At 38.2% G+C, this 16,320-nt stretch overlaps 1 protein-coding gene across 6 annotated transcripts in view; it reads right to left on the bottom strand.

Annotated features, from left to right (window-relative positions):
- iqsec1b (IQ motif and Sec7 domain ArfGEF 1b) overlaps positions 1-16,320 on the bottom strand; it is a 404,551-nt gene that overhangs the window by 27,299 nt on the left and 360,932 nt on the right. For all 6 annotated transcript variants that reach the window (XM_052017343.1, XM_052017345.1, XM_052017346.1 and 3 more), the window contains 3 exons: positions 9,552-9,713; positions 5,929-6,051; positions 1,059-1,225 (listed from right to left, as the gene is read on the bottom strand). In XM_052017343.1, coding sequence (XP_051873303.1) covers positions 1,059-1,225; positions 5,929-6,051; positions 9,552-9,713 — 452 coding nt within the window. The remainder of the gene's footprint in view (positions 1-1,058; positions 1,226-5,928; positions 6,052-9,551; positions 9,714-16,320) is intronic.

Raw genomic sequence — 16,320 nt, forward strand, 5'->3', positions numbered from 1 at the left:
CACACAAGAAACTTAACGATTGCTTCATTATTTGTGTTATGGACTCAGTGAAAGTCCCTTTAAGATAGAGAGTGTGTGTGTATGTGTGTGTGGGGTGTGCTTACGTCAATAGAAGATAAAGGACGTAATGACGTTGTTGAAGAAGTTAGAAGGAGAAGGAGAGAGAGAGAGAGAGAAGGGAGAGAGACACCAGCCTGCTAGTTTTCTCTATCGATGGATGAGAAACAATAACTGTGTCTGCCACTGAAATCCATGTATGGAAGTTGGAAGTAATCCGGTGGAGTTCACTTTGTTGCTGACCTGTAGAAGGAAACAGGTATATTTGTGTGGACGACCACGATTCGGATGCTTTTCGGGGTGAGGAAGTCACTACCGAGTAAACACTGAAGTGTCGCTGGGGTTCCATCGTGGAACATTTGGATTTTGTATTTACTCTCTCTATGTTTCTCTACGTCTAATCTTCAGACAACGGTGGTTGTTGAAGAAGCCCTTGCTCATGTTTCACCTTATGGCTTGCTGAACTGAACTTTAAGAACCATTCCTGAACTTGGAGTTTGGGACTTTGCCACACACACACACACACACACACACACACACACACACGAAGAGTTTAGTTCTGGGGTTAACGTTCGAGGTTTAACATTTTTGAATTCTAACATACTAACATTTTTACTTTTATTTTATGTATTATCATAAGTAGTAATTAATAAAATAGTTTTTAACACTGAATCATGCTCAGTGTGGTTCTTTTGTTGCTGGTTCGTGACATTTGGAAATAATTTTGTTATTAAAATCATACTTATATTTCCTTCACTAATAAAATGAATTTGTATATTTTATATGCAACTTTGAAATTAATATTTTCTGTAGCATGATAAAATTATCAGTTTAAATCTCTAATAGATGCCAATACATATTCAAGCTAATCATGGCTGTTCTGGAATTTAACAGGAAGATTCCATCAAAGTAATGGATGAAATTAATTTCTGAAAAAATAAACTGATGTGGCCAGTTCAAGAAAATAAAAATACAAACAAAGTCATCTCAATGCCACTGACCTCTCAAGTTTTTGACAAAGTCCTCCAGTTTCATTTTGCGTTCTGGTTTCACATTAGGGCTATACATGTCTGTGTTCAGCAAAATGATTGCAAAGGCTAGGATAAAGATCGTATCAGGATTTCGAAACTGTCGAACAACTCCAGAATTGCAGATACAGTAACGTTGGCTACAATAGAAGGATTGAAGACAGTTCAGTTTATACTGTGAATTCACAACATAAAATAATATCAGTAGCAACTACAGCAGAGATTAATTGTGATTGACCGTGACGAAGTATTACAAGTAATCATCTGTTTAATACACATCAGCAAAAACTTCATTGGTGCAATACCCAAAAAAGTGTTGTGCAGACAAGTGTGTTAATGCAGCATTAACCAATTTGCACACATTTCCAAGTGAGTTAATACCAAAATTTCTTGACCTTTAGAGAAACAAAGGACTGCAGATGCGAGAACCTAGATGAAAAAACAACAAGGTGCTTGAGGAACTCAGCAGACCAGGCAGCCTCCGTGGAGTAAAGACCTTTAGAACTGTTTTTTGATGACCAGCTTGTCCAAATACCATCAAAAATTGTGCAATGTGTTTCTGTGAAATCTTCCATATTTCCTTATAACATAGGAGGCAGCCATTCAGCACAATGAATCTGTGCCAGCAGATTGAGCAATGCCATCCTCCCCCACTAGTTTTTCCTGTAGTCTAGTCTCCTCACATTCCTATAAAATCCCCCCAAATTCTGTTGTACACTTACACTAGGGGAAATTTACAAAGGCCAATTAGACTGCCAACCTGCACATCTTTGTGATGTGGGAGAAAACTGGCGCACACACAGCCCGAAGTCCAGATCATGACCCCTGCTACAGCCTGGATCCCTACTTGCATTCAGTCCCCAGAGTCGCATTCCAGTGTAGAGGGAGACAAAACGTCAGGTTTCCCAACAGGCTCTGGGAGGACAGTTTGCAAGTTAGAGAGAGAGAGAGATGCTGGGAACCATTGAACAAAGAAGCAAAGTGAAGGAAGGTCACTTGATTGCCACCTGGTGAGAGCACAGCCAAGACAGCTTTATAACTGCATGAAGAGAGAAGTACAAACAGGTATCCTTATAATTAAGAACTCTCGAGCCTGATAAGGAAAGATGATGTTTTGTTTATCCAGTTCTGGGATGAGTGACAACTTGAAATGATTGACCCGAACTGGGCACTGAGGTATTGATTTATCTATTGACTTAGAGGGAAGTACGTTCAGGGAAAAACTTAGCTTGGTCAAGCCATATAAAAATCACTGATGGTTTCAAAAAAACATTAATGTATTTTATCCAGCACATGATACAAGCATGCACACGGCAAGCAAGCCTGAAGTAATCTTCTTCATTGGTCCAGAGTCACGTGGAAATGCTCCTACTGTTGCCAGGGCAACCATTCAGCAAAACTACATCCATTTAGCTAAAGTCATTGTTTTAATTGTTAAGTGGGACATACATGCCCCAAATCTGGACCACTTGCTCCTTTTATATGTATAAATCCTGTTTAAAAAGCAAAATTTGCCTGTCTTAATGTGTTTTGTGTCATTTCCAGCAGAAGTCCCACTCATTGGGATATCGGACAGGGCACTTCCAGGAGTCTTTCACCAAAGGACGCTTCATGTGCCCATCATATTTCCAACATGTGATGATCTATCAATATACAAAGCTTGCCATGATTTATAAATGACAAATTGGATGAAAAGGTCATTACGTTCAACTATCATTAACTTGCATTAACAATTACAGTACTTTCAATGAACTATATAGGATATATAATGTCCTTCTTGGGATATTGTTTTTATACTCAAAAGATCCTCCCAGGAAATTCTCATTAGAAAATAAAATCAATGCCGTCAGGTCTCAGTAAAGATCAAGAGTTCCATGAACTAAGTGTAATTCACATAGCCCTGAATTTAATAGCTGCTGCTGATTGCAGGGCTTGGGCCCACATGCAATTATGGCTTCCTCCAACACTTCCCTATGCCTGTAACTGCCATGGAATGATTTCTTTAAAAGTGCTAATCCACTTCCCATCAGATTTCAAATGACATGCAGTACTTGTCTTTCAAGCAGTTGCCATCTGTGAATTGCACAGGTCCAGAAGTAAACTATCTTAGTAACTTTTTAACTCAAGGACGTTCCAATTTTGAGACTTTTTTTTGACATTAGTAGTCCAGTCTGCAGACAGAAAATACCTTTAGTTTGATTTCTTGGCAATACCAGCAAATGCATAATAATTGCAGATAACAACAGCCCATAGATTTCCCATCAATGAGGCTGTAAATCTCATAAGCAATCACATAAGGATACTCATATTCACCATGATCAATGACATGAAGAGCAACAGTAATGATTTCAAGACAACCAGTTACTGGGTTGTGAAAATTTTGATATGAACATTGACACTGTTGTAGATGGCAAAAGGCACATATTCATCAGGTTCAAAAAACGTTCTGAAGTTCAGCAAGATCTCATGAACAAATTGCAACATAGTTCTATGTATGTATTCCGTATGATATCAGGGGGAGACGGTGTGTAGTTATACACAAGTGGTTAAGTTTAAGAACCAATAACTGTGGTTGATTATACAATCAAAATTGCCTTGTTGAGAGAGACTGGTTTGAAGACACTCAAGTTTGACTGATGAAAAGTGTTCAACTTTTGCTCAGTATACCCAGGTCTATGTAAATATGGTACATGACTTTCTTCAAAAGATTCTCAGTTGCATTGAGGGACACAAGGCTCTTATTCGCATTTGGCAAGATGCAAAACTGATGTATTGCAGGCCTAGTCCTTTTCCTGGTGACCTCAAGACGAAGTTAAAGGAAGAATTTCAGAAAATGGAACATAGAATGCAGGTGAAAATACAGCAGAATGACTGGCTGACACTCATTGAAGAGGTTCCCAAGTCAAATAACACTATCCCTCCCAGTGGCATCGACTGTGCAAAAGCAGCAGATGACAAACAATACTCCCGACCTACATCCCGAGACTTGTGTGTGAAGTTGGCAGGTCCCACGCTCTTTAGTAACCTTGACCTATCCAACACATATGGTCAGGTCAATGTAAACCACGAGATCCAATGCTGCTCAATGAATAATACTCAAAGGCTGAACTGTATACTCAAAACTACAGGAGGGAGTCAAATAGTCTCCAAATTATTTTCAAGTCATTGTGCATAAGATATTGGAAAGCATAGTCTCCGTAATAAAAAAAAGTATATTGATTACCAATGCAATGGAGGAAGAAAGGTTGAGAATGATCAAGCAGAGTCCATAATCATAACATAAATTGAAACAAATCCAGATTCACTGGACAGATGAAAATGGACTGAAACCCATCAAGAGGAGGATACCAAAAGCACTGAAAACCTGAAGGTCAGAGAATGTAATAGAACCAAGGTGCCTCCAGGATAGGCTGCAGTATTATGCCAGATTCTCATCAAACTTGACCAGCAAATTAACAGTTCTTCATTGGCTACTGAGAGTCCAAATGAGATCACAGCTGTGAATTCTGTAGCACAGATGACCTAAGAGGCAACACAATCCACGCTGACACCTCCAAGAAGGTCCCAAAAAGATCAATGTAGTTAGACTTGTAAGTCATGTAAGTTTAACTGATTTCTCTTCTCTTTTCTTTCATTTCTAACAATAAAAGCAAGAGGGGAAGCAATGTAATGATGATGTTGTCGATGATGTCACTGTCAAATGGGCTGCACTGACACTAGAAAGCAGCTGAAAGAAAGACATCAAATAAACAGCTACATCTTGCTTAAGCCCCCAAGACCTCAGGTATTTCCTAGGGTACATCTAGCTATGGCTCCACCAGGAACTTAATATATGTAACACACAATACATAATCACATGAACTGCAAGGTCCTTAGTTTTACAATAACATTAACATAACTGATATTGATCAAATATAATTGATCTAAATTTTCAGGGCTATTCACAACAATGAAAGAGGAAACATTAAATGACCCTTTTGAACATCACACAATATAAATATCCCACTGCGATTCAAATATGCAGCAATTAAATAATGAGCTTTGAAGCTGAACTACTTGCAGACTGAGATATTTATGAAGATGTGAAGGAGGAAAGGTTCATTAATTTTTCATGTGAAATGGTTTGATCATGTTAATAAATAATAATCCAAGCGATTAATAATCAACTTCAATTTATTTGAAGTCACCACTAGAACTTTAATATTAAATCTCAATATACTTGAATAAACTGGACACCAACAGCTTTACTTTATATTTGTATAGTGGAGCAACTGTTCTGCTAAACAACATATGTGCAAAGAAATGAAACAAAGCACAACACAACTTAAAGTTACATTGTTGATTCATATTGCAAGGAGTTTTGGGGTAGAGGCAAGAGAATTCTCTCGGGTGGGGCTGCTGCTTGGAACTGCAACCCACACTGTCCCCATACCCGTACTTAGCAGATACAGATATGCGAAGGAAACCTTGCTGGGCCTCCAGATCCTATAAATTTAGTGGAGCCTCAGGGAGTCTGGTCTCTGCAATGCTCCAGACAGCTCCTCACAGATGGAGGAAACAGCTTTGCTTTGTAACAAGGCTGTGAAGCAGTTTAGTAGTTTTTAAGAAATATTTATAAAGATAACCGTAATTAAAAATATTCAATTTCTTAGAAATCATTAAAAAGATAAACCAGTGCTAAATACTTTCTTAAAAAATCTTTAAAAATAATTTACAAAGTTCCTTGTGTGAATGGCAGGTTCTTTCAAACTCCTTGCCACATAACAGTTTAGCCCTTAGAGGGAAACCCTCTTACAAAGTTGATTGCCCCTGCAATGATGCCCATCATTTGAGAACTGTGTACCTGAAAGCTTCAATAAGACGTTCTACTTTCTGAGCTTCGCCTTGGACCCGAATGTGTGCCTGAAACTTTCTGAGTGCTTCATCCAATTCCATTCCTGAAAAATCCATCTCATCAACAACACAGCTGAAATAAAAATCAAACCATGGTATGTTTTTTAAAAAAATATTCTGGCATTTTTAGTGCAACAAAGACTTGAATAAAGAATGAAGATCTTATAATATATTTCATATTATAAAACAATTTGGAATGAAGTTACAAATTGCAAAGCTACTTTGGAAGATTGCTAAAACTGTTCAGCATTGATGATACTAGGAACAATCCAGGCTATTGATTAAATAGTGGTGGAAGCAGCCGTGAGATTTTGCCCCGCCATATTATTCTTCCTTTGATTTTCCATTTAATCAAAGCCACCAAAGGGAAAGGAGTCACAAAACTATTGGTTACCCTTTCCAACAGTATACTGCTGTAAAGAAGAGAACCCTGAAACAGTCAGACTGAGAGCTAAGAAAGGTACAATGAAAGCAAGTATTTATTGTTATCTTACTGTTGGTTTTAAAGAATTTTAATGTAAGCATTTGACCTTTTGAAAAAGTTCCACAAAATATTTGCCACAATTGATAAAATTCAATAAAAGTTCTTAATATAAAAACTGGCCAAAAATAAATGGCATTTCATAGCAGCTTTATGGGACTGATGAAAACTTTACATTTAAATTTAGTACAAGTTTTGAGTAGAAAAGAATGCAATTCTAGTAATCTACTGAATGTAAAACCGAACCAAGGAGTCCAGATATCGTTTTGGATATTGGTCAGAAATAGATCATGACACATGAACAAGAATAGAGATTCCAGACGGCGAAAGAATAAAATCCCACAATGCCAGTCTGAAGTGATTTTACATAACCTTAAATCCTTCTTGCAGTATTTGCTATTGCACTGAATGGGATAAGTCAGCAGCACAGTAAGTTTAAAGGATTAAATAAGAACAAATCCTCAATACTGAAGTTGGAGAGAAGTGGCTTGGCTTCTTATCCTGGGGTTCATACTGACAGCAGTTTATATCACCACTGCACACACCGCTCACATTTTCAGATTATGCTAAATTAGGGCAAGGTGGTGACTCAATTCTGATGAGGTAGCAGTTGTTTCAAAAATAATTTAATTGCATGACAACATTTATATAGAAGAGCATTCCACCAGGCTAGAATGATAAATGCTGTCTCTTATCATAAAACAGAAAATGCAGGAGATATTCAGCAAATCAGACAGCATCCATGGAAAGAAAAATAGAAAGAACATTTCAAGTTGATGATCTTCCATTATAAAGGCTTGTTTGAACTTGACTCAACTTCTATTTATTTTACTCAGTAAATTCAGAAGTTCTGAATACACATTGAAATCAAAACTGCATAATTTATTTCCTGCATATAACAGAAGGGAAGCTATTCCAAGGAAATAATGGATACATACTAGGATTGATGTAATTAATAAACTGTTTTCATACATGGGTTGCAAATATGACACTGAGCATGCAGCCTCCGTGTATGCAAGCGTGACAGGGGTGTCGGGGAGGTGGGGGTAGAGAGGGATGTCAGCATGGTGGGGGGGGGCGAGGTTCGTCTTGGGGAGGGGAGATTGGGGGTTCAGGGCAAGGGAGGGTGGGGTTGAGGAGATTCTACAGATGGCTGAAATGTTTTTTAAACTTTGGAAAAGTACATGTACGCCTTAATCATAAATTGGACTTTAAGTGTTGGGAGGTTTGTCATTGCTAAGTCAATTATAACATCAGATCTTCTGATCAATTGAGATAGAACTACACAACATGGGAATCGTAAGTTCCAGATTAATCCTGCTGTATGAGTATGGTTATAGTGAGCAGATCTGTTTAATTTAAGGCTGTGTACTTATGTACCCAAGATAAAGGTACAAGGTAAAAGTTGTGCAAACATCTTTTTTGCTATTGTTTAACTTTTATTTTTAATAAACCACATTAGTTTATAGCTCTCTTGTTCAGTCTAATGTTATCTAAACAACATCAGGAAGTGGAAATTGCAAGAGGATTCATGACAGCTTCAGTGAGCTATTAATAATGATATGGAATTATGTTTGTCTTTTTAGCAACTGTATGTTACCAAGTAATACTTCCACTCAAATGGAGAGAGGATTCAGCTGAGAGCTTTCTTTGGCAGCAAATTTAAGAGAATAATATGTTTAAATCGTAACAGTGCAGTAAACACTTGCAGATCTTTAATATTCAAGATAATATATCAAAAATATAATTCTCAACAGCAGTGAACTAAATTGGAAACCTCAGAGCATTTAAAAATAAAAGGCAATGGAAAGAGAATGCAAAAAGAATGCAAAGTATGTATTTTAGGTTTGTATTGTACAAAGACTAGGCAATATTTTTAAAGAACCTGAAGTAGAAACATTCGAGCATTAGGAATCTGTTGACTTGTCAAAAATATCATTTTTTTGCAAAATCAAAACTGTAGTCAAATCCTGTCATTTTAGCTCAAGAATCCAGCCTAGTCAATTTCAGACCCATCAGACAACTCTCAATTACCAGAAAAATGATGGAATGAACTGTCAACTGTGCTTTCAAGCAGCACTTAAAATAACCTGCTCACCAATGTTGTTGGGTTCTGCAAGAATCACTCAACTCTGGATATCTGCACAGATTTGGTCCAAACATCAGGAAAATTCCAGAGAGACTGGCAGTGAAGCATTCAGCAGATTAATACTGGTCAAAGGGAATCAAGGAGAAAGCTCACCACTTGCTACAGTCATAGCCACATATAGGAAGAGGTCTGTGGTTCTCTGAGGCCACTTATATCAGCCCAGATCATTGCAAGAGTTTCTCAGGGCATCGTGCTTGATTCAATTATCTTTCTTGGTATATCAATGACTTGCTCTCTATCATCCCGATTTGCAAGTCATCAAAGACTGCTGCATTACCTAAGCAATCTTTTCTATTTTGAATAAAGCTAAATGAAACGCAATTATCAGCAAACAACCACTAATCTGTGGCTTAAGCAACCATTCTTTCCACCGTGAGCATCCTATGGTTTGTGACTGTGCCATCTACAGAAAACAATGAAGTAAACTGGCAAGGCTTCTGAGGCAATACTTCCCAGACTTAGGATATCATCACCTGGGAGGACAAGGACAACAGGAGTGATACAATCAGCTTCAAAATTCCTACCCCAAGTTGGAGATCAACTTGGACATAGGCTCCACAGGCTCCACCTTTCTTTGTCAAGTCCCTGGAACACGGTATATAATAACATTTTTATAATACCTACATTGCAAGGTCTGCACGGGTTCAAAGGAGGCCTGCCACTGCATCCTCAAAGGCTCATTATACTACTGAAGGAAAACTATTGTTTGCTGTGTTATATTCTGATTCAGATATTAAATATATGGTTGTTTTAAGTCCATAACAGGTTCCACAAAATTGTTCCAGGGTGCAAGGGAACTCTCCCAGGTTATGGTCAGGATTCTATCCCCAACTGCCAAACAAAAACTACTTGGAACTTGAGTTTATCACCCAACATAGAACCACATGTGAGGTCAGGTATTTTCAAACTGGACAAAGTTCACAAATCTTTGTGCAACACTTACTCTAGTACATCTCGGTTGAACTGTTTCTGACGATTGCCCAAAAACTCGCCAATCATTTGCCTGCTGAGGCCTTTTCTCTGCAAGAGGAAGTGTGCAACACCGACAGGGGTATCAGGAACAAATCCACGTTCTATCAGGTACTGTATACCTTTCTCAGGTTTCCTATGTAAAAATAAAACAAAAAGCTGAGTTAGAGATTTTAAGATGTATTGTGTGCTCAGTGTCTAGAGCAAAAAATCTATTTGCAAAGCATTTGTATGTTTATAATTTGAAATCTGTACATACTTGCATAGAGTTTTATCTTTGAATAAAGTTTGGGCATCTAGTAATGTTGTACAAATGGAAGAAAAATGAGAAAGCCTCATGAAAGGCATCAACTTCTTTCATTCAGACCCTTTGAGGCAGCAAATAACCTGTGAGAAATTCAGGTTGCACTGCAGCATCTGATTTTTCATGCAAGGATAGAATTCATATATGTTTGCCAATATCACAAATACTCTGCCTATTGTTAATCCAAGGGGCAGCGCCAAGCATCAATGGAAAATGCAGTAATATAATTTTCACATTTCCAAAAGATAATCACCTCCTCTTGCCAATCAATAGCATTATCATTCCCAAGTCCTCCATGGTCTACATCCTGATCTACATCATCTACGCAGATACTATGGCAATGTGAGACAGTGAGGAGCTGGATATACTGCTGTGCAAGAATCTCTGCCCAATTCCCCCAAATGTTAGCAATCATCCAAAAGAGACAAGTCTGGAAAGTGATGAAACTCTCTCCACTTGCCTGGATGAGTGTAGCTTCAACAGCTTCATATCAGCTGACTGGCAACCAATCCTCCAGTTTTTAAGCATGGCTTCCCTTCACTACTTGCATTCTGTAGCTGCAGCAATATGCTTTCTGTAAAATGCACTGCAGGAACTTAGAAAGACTTCTTTAGCACCACTTCTCAAGACCATCCATCTCCACCACAAGGCCAGACAAAGGCATGGGTACAAAGGAAGCCATTACCTCCAAGTATCAAACAACACCTAACTTGAAAGCACAGCTTTATTTCCCTTTATGGCATTGGGCTAAAATCTTGAAACTCCCTACCTAAAACCAGTGCGTCACCACAACACGGCACTCTACTGCCTTCTTAAGGGAAATCAGGAACGAGCGTTAGTACTAACTTGGTCTGTGATGATCACAGCCATGTATGAATTTGAAAAAGTACCTTGTTGTTGCATTTCTATTAATTTCAATCAATTGTACTACGGACAGAATTCACTGCTCCTCCTGCCCCTTCTTTTCGTTTAGTGGGCTTGATCTGCTTGCTCAAGATAAATCAGTTCTGAATTGTATATTCTGAATTTCACTGAAATCACTATAAATTCAAAATGTTCAGACCTCGCCTCTTATACTCTTGTTGGGGAGATGAAAGAAGAGGAAAATTATCATCCTTTTACATATTACTAACATATACATTCATCAGCAAAGAAACAATTATTAACTATTTCTGCAGGCTGAAGGGGTGCCTTGTACGTGTTTGAGTTTTACATAGATTAAGGAAAAGATATTAAATTTATACATTTGAAGAATGCTTATTTTCAGATGAATTTTCTTCATTCCACCAATCACACATTTTCCCCCAGCTGACAAAACACCCTGAAGACCCTTCCTCAGGCCACTTTCTATCCTGCTTCACAGCTAACTAGTACAATGTGAATGACAGCAGTGCAGGGTAAAGAGAAATCTTTAAATTTCTCTTGCTCCTCCAGGAGAACATGACCAACTTACAGCCCACCCAAAGGAAGCACCTAAAATCTGATTGGGAATGATGCGCAATGGATTTTTAAAAACAGATAACCATTTCTGCTCCTCTAATTTTAATACACTGATGAATGCATGCTATGGTATGTTAGCAATATAAGATTATAATTTTCCTCATCTTTCATCTCTGTGCAGTTACTACAGCTACAGCACAACTACCATAAAGCAGGCAGCATCCTTTTGAGATAATCCTAATGGGTATCTAGAAAGTAAATCACTTTCATGGAAAGTTAGAGCAGAATCAATCTGCAAAGTAATGCGATTCCAACAAAAATTGCATATAAACCTGATGTTAAGGATAACTTTTCAAAACATGCCCATTACAAATGCATAAAAACAAGCCGGGTGTTACACACTTCAGAAGGAATGCACAGCTCGAAGTTTGAAGACCAGTATGGTTTTATGCTGTAATATTGTGAATCCTGAAAACTTAATTTAGATGCAAGTTAGATACTGTGGCCTCATTATTCATTGGAAGGTAAGTAAAAGCAATGGACCTTTTTGGGAGTGGAGGTTTTTTTTAAAACATTGTTTTTACAGAGAGATCCCTAGCAAAAGCTAATTGAAAGGCTTGATTGATAATTGGTTGTAGAAATCCTGTATTGGAGACCACAGCCCAAGAGGTTGATTTAGTATCTATTAGCGGAAGAAAGAGGGAGGGAGAGTTGGAGATGATCCGAATCCTTACTGAGAAATGCAACGATCTAAATTAGTAAGTCTAAATTATTAACTGATGTGTGGAAAGTAAAAATTAAAGGGAAAAGAATGATGGGATTGAGAGATATTCAAGAAATAATTTTTCTTTAATCTCCTGCATAATTAAATTCTGAAACAATGAGACACAACACTTTAGAAAATATAATTTTAAGTGCCATTGGGGGTTGTTTGGCAGTAATTATTAATTATCAGAGTTAAAAGGTTTAGAGGGATATGGACCAAACACAGACAAACAGGACTAGCTTAGATGTGCCTCTGGTCAGCATGGACAAATTGGGCTGATGGGCCTGTTTCTGTGCTGTATTACTCTATAACTCTAAAACTCACTACGCTTGATTATATCATTCCCATCTATTTTGGCACATTTATTGGCTAAGTAATGTAATTTCACACCCATCCATGGATTTCAATGCTATATTTATCATTAAGGAACTGTAATAACACAGCTTGCAAACAGGGTAGATCGGACTGCAGCTTCTGATTTCTGCATTTAACTGTGAATGTGCATACTTGGGAAGTTACTGAGCAATGTAATCCATAATCACAGTGGGTGCTGATAGCTTCACTGTTACTGCCAATGCAAAATCCAGGCCAATCTGATGCCTCAGATGCAAGGACACATTATAAGCAAGACTTATACTAAAACCATCAACACCTTGCTTTAGACACCAGAACCAACCTCAATTCTGGTCTCATGTCACTTATTCTTCAACAAGTGTCATACGATGATAGCTCAGACTAAAAGGCTGGGCAATATGCTGAATCAGTTGCTCTGTTCTCAACTCCTCTTCAACTGAAATCATCAAATTCACTCATAAGTGGAAATTGAACCCTAGATGCTCCTGATCTGTATGCCCATGAGCTAAAACATTAGAGCCATCATTAAAGCTTAGAATGCTGGATTATTAATTTGGTTTTTCAAAATCCATTCTCATTAATGCATTTTATTAAGGGAATATTAGAAGAGATCAGTTTCACCAGAATTACAATGCATACCTCATTGCATTGATCAGAAAGGAAAGAAGCCAGGAAATTGTTAAATAAATGGATTTCAGGGGTGCTTGATAAAAAGCAACATCACCGCCTGACAGATCATTACTACACACTCTGGACTAAGAGATGTTCCACAGAGGCAACTACATTTATCTTTAAAAGCTGGAGCACAGGGAGAAAAGACCATAAAAAGGGCAAATGGAATTTGTGATTTTAAATATCAAGGCAATGAATACAAAACAAGTTTAAATTTAAATAGGACATTGGCCAGGTCACAGTTGGAGAACTGTAGCAGTTCTGGATAGCTGCAAGAACAATTGATGCAAGTGGTTCAGTGAAAAATGGTGCAAATAAAAGGCTATAGTAATGAAGAAAAACATATCACCACTGGCCACCTGCACCATTCTCCTGCCCTGATTAGAATGCTGAAGGGAAATCTACAAAAGTTGGAAATCCTGAATGATCTTGAGAACATAGTGAAAGATTATTTCCACTGGTTCATCACTTTGTGAATGCAAAGAAAGAACTACAAAACAAGTTCTACCCACCCCACCTCCCTCTGTCTCTCCACAATGATTCATTACAACTTGCAGTAACAACTAGCAGTCCTAGCTGGGACCAAAACATCTTTCAGTCACCGAACTGGAATGAAAGGCCACCTTTTGTGATGTAGTTTTCATGTATTTCCTGAACGCAGTTAATCTTGCTGATCACCAATAACTGAACAATATCATGTGTTAGGGTGTTCCCACAGCCAGATACATAATTCAACCAAATATAATACTAATTACTTTAATAAGGAACATATATATAGTTATGTGCATATATGTTCCTTGACAGAGTAATTTTCTCTCCAATCTGATTCTCTAATTGGAGCCACATCAGTCACTTAATCTTAATTCAATGGCCTGGGTTTGCAGCTGAGTTTGAAAAACTATAAATGTTCATCATTGCACCTTAAATCTGACAGCTGCTTCAGGAGTTTACAGCTTACCAAAGAAATTTATAGTAGTTTTCCAACGATTCAGCACTCAGGCACAGGCTATGTTGTTTGCCGCCTTATCCACTGTTAATGAGGGATCATTGAAGTGATAGATCCTAGTTTATAAAAACCTGAGCTTTATGTGAAGTACCTCAAAAATATTATGCTTTATAGGCAATCCCTGCATTACAACTGTCAGGCTGTACGAAATTCGGCCCGGACAGAATTCACAATCACTGCCCAAAAATGTGAGATACACAATAAATTCACTCATGAAATTTGTGTGAAAAAAAGTGAATAAATTTATTTTCATTCTCTTCAGACTGACATTTAAATTTGAATTTTATTTCTGGGCACTGATTAGAATGGATTATATTCCCCACTTTTTATGGTTTTGCTGATCATGACTTTAATTGGCTGATCAGCTTGCCTGCACAACTGCTGAATGTCACAAAAGCAGCACATTCAAATTGTCATATGAAATAATGAAATCTTTGCTCAAGCCTGCCTAAATCTTTGTGAAGATCCCGTTTATTTAAAGTTAGTGGTAAAATGTCACCCCTTTGCTACTGACTGCAACATTCATACCTATTTCTACGCTATCTTGTTTCATTTACTCCAAACTGATTACATAATTTCTCTCCTATCTTGTTCATTAGGCTGTTATAGATTCAATATTCATTTCTGAACCATTTGGTAGGTGTTCACTTTTACAATAATTTGCTAATTTTATAAGGAATGATGGCAGAGCTACCCGAAGTCACCTTATTTGTTTACATTTGGACAACAATACACTCATGGAACTACTGCAAATTTTTCCACTTTTGGATCATTTTGCATTCGGCCATGGCACTTTCATACTAAAACACAAATGATATTACCAAGGTCTTCCAACAATGTCAAGCCAGACTACTTTAAAAACATACTCTCTGACAATCATCCAAATGGCCAAAGCCTTCAGCATTACAACTGCTCTGCCCGGGACTGCAAGAAACTGCAGAGAGTTGTGGACACAGCCCAGCACATCATGGAAACCAGCCTCCCCTCCATGCACTCTGTCTATACCTCTCCTGCCTTGGTGAAGCAGCCAGCATAATCAAAGACCCCCACCCGCCCAGGTCATTCTCTCTTCTCCTCTCTCCCATCAGGCAGAAGATACAGGAACCCGAGGGCACATACCACCAGGCTTAAGGACAACTTCTATTCCACTGTTATAAGACTATTGAATGGTTCCCTTATACGACGAGATGGACTCTTGACCTCACAATCTACCTTGTTATGACCTTGCACCTTAGTGTCTACCTGCTCCGCACTTCCTCTGTAGCTGTGACACTTTACTCTGTATTGTGTTATTGTTTTTACCCTGTACTACCTCAATGCACTGTGTAATGAACTGATCTGTATGAATGGTATGCAAGACAAGTTTTTCACTGTACCTTGGTTCAAGTGACAATAATAAACGAATACATTAGTGAATTAGGTCTCTGCTAGCTAATTGAATTGTTGATCATCTAAATTTGATGTGCTGGATTCTCTGCTCAAATTTCAGTATTGTTTTATTTTTGAATGTCATTCTACAATAATTACATTTTGGATGTCCATTATTTCTAAATAGCATGCAATAAATATTTATAGAAAACTACTTCTTCTCAGGTAGTTCTTCAGGACAGAGGATGACATACTTCCACTCCAATTTTGTGGGTTCGGGGATGGCTAATGAAGTCGTTGATGGAACCGCAGACTCTTTCACAGATGGGTCAGGTAGGTGGGTAATATGTGAGGATGCCTACTGCTTACACAGGGCCTCTGAGTTCTGCCTGTGGGCCAGGACTTGACAGGTTGCCTGTGAGGCACTGTCTGAGAAGAGACAGCTCTGTGGAGTCCTTGTGAGCATCAACATTCATCTACACAATAATGCTTCTGTTGATGCTGATGTTTCAGGGCCAGGTTGATGGAGATAAAAGCGAGGATCTGTGGTAGTTAGCCCAACAGTCATCGTCGCCAGTTTGGTGCAGGTGACGTCACATCTTCGTAATTGTTAGCTCAGAAAATGATGTAATCCAGCAGATGCCAGTGATTGGATGATGACCACCTGACCTCCCCATTGCATGCCACTTCAGCTTCCCTCCCATTCCCACACCGACCTGTCAGTCTTTGGCCTTCTCTACTCATGGTGAAGCTAAACTCAAGCTAAAAGAACAGAATCTCACTCTGCCTGGATAATCTACAAACCAATGATATGAACATTGAATTTTCCAACT

The sequence above is a fragment of the Pristis pectinata genome, chromosome 6 (assembly GCF_009764475.1).
Source record: "Pristis pectinata isolate sPriPec2 chromosome 6, sPriPec2.1.pri, whole genome shotgun sequence".
In the NCBI taxonomy this organism is placed as follows: Eukaryota; Metazoa; Chordata; class Chondrichthyes; order Rhinopristiformes; family Pristidae; genus Pristis; species Pristis pectinata.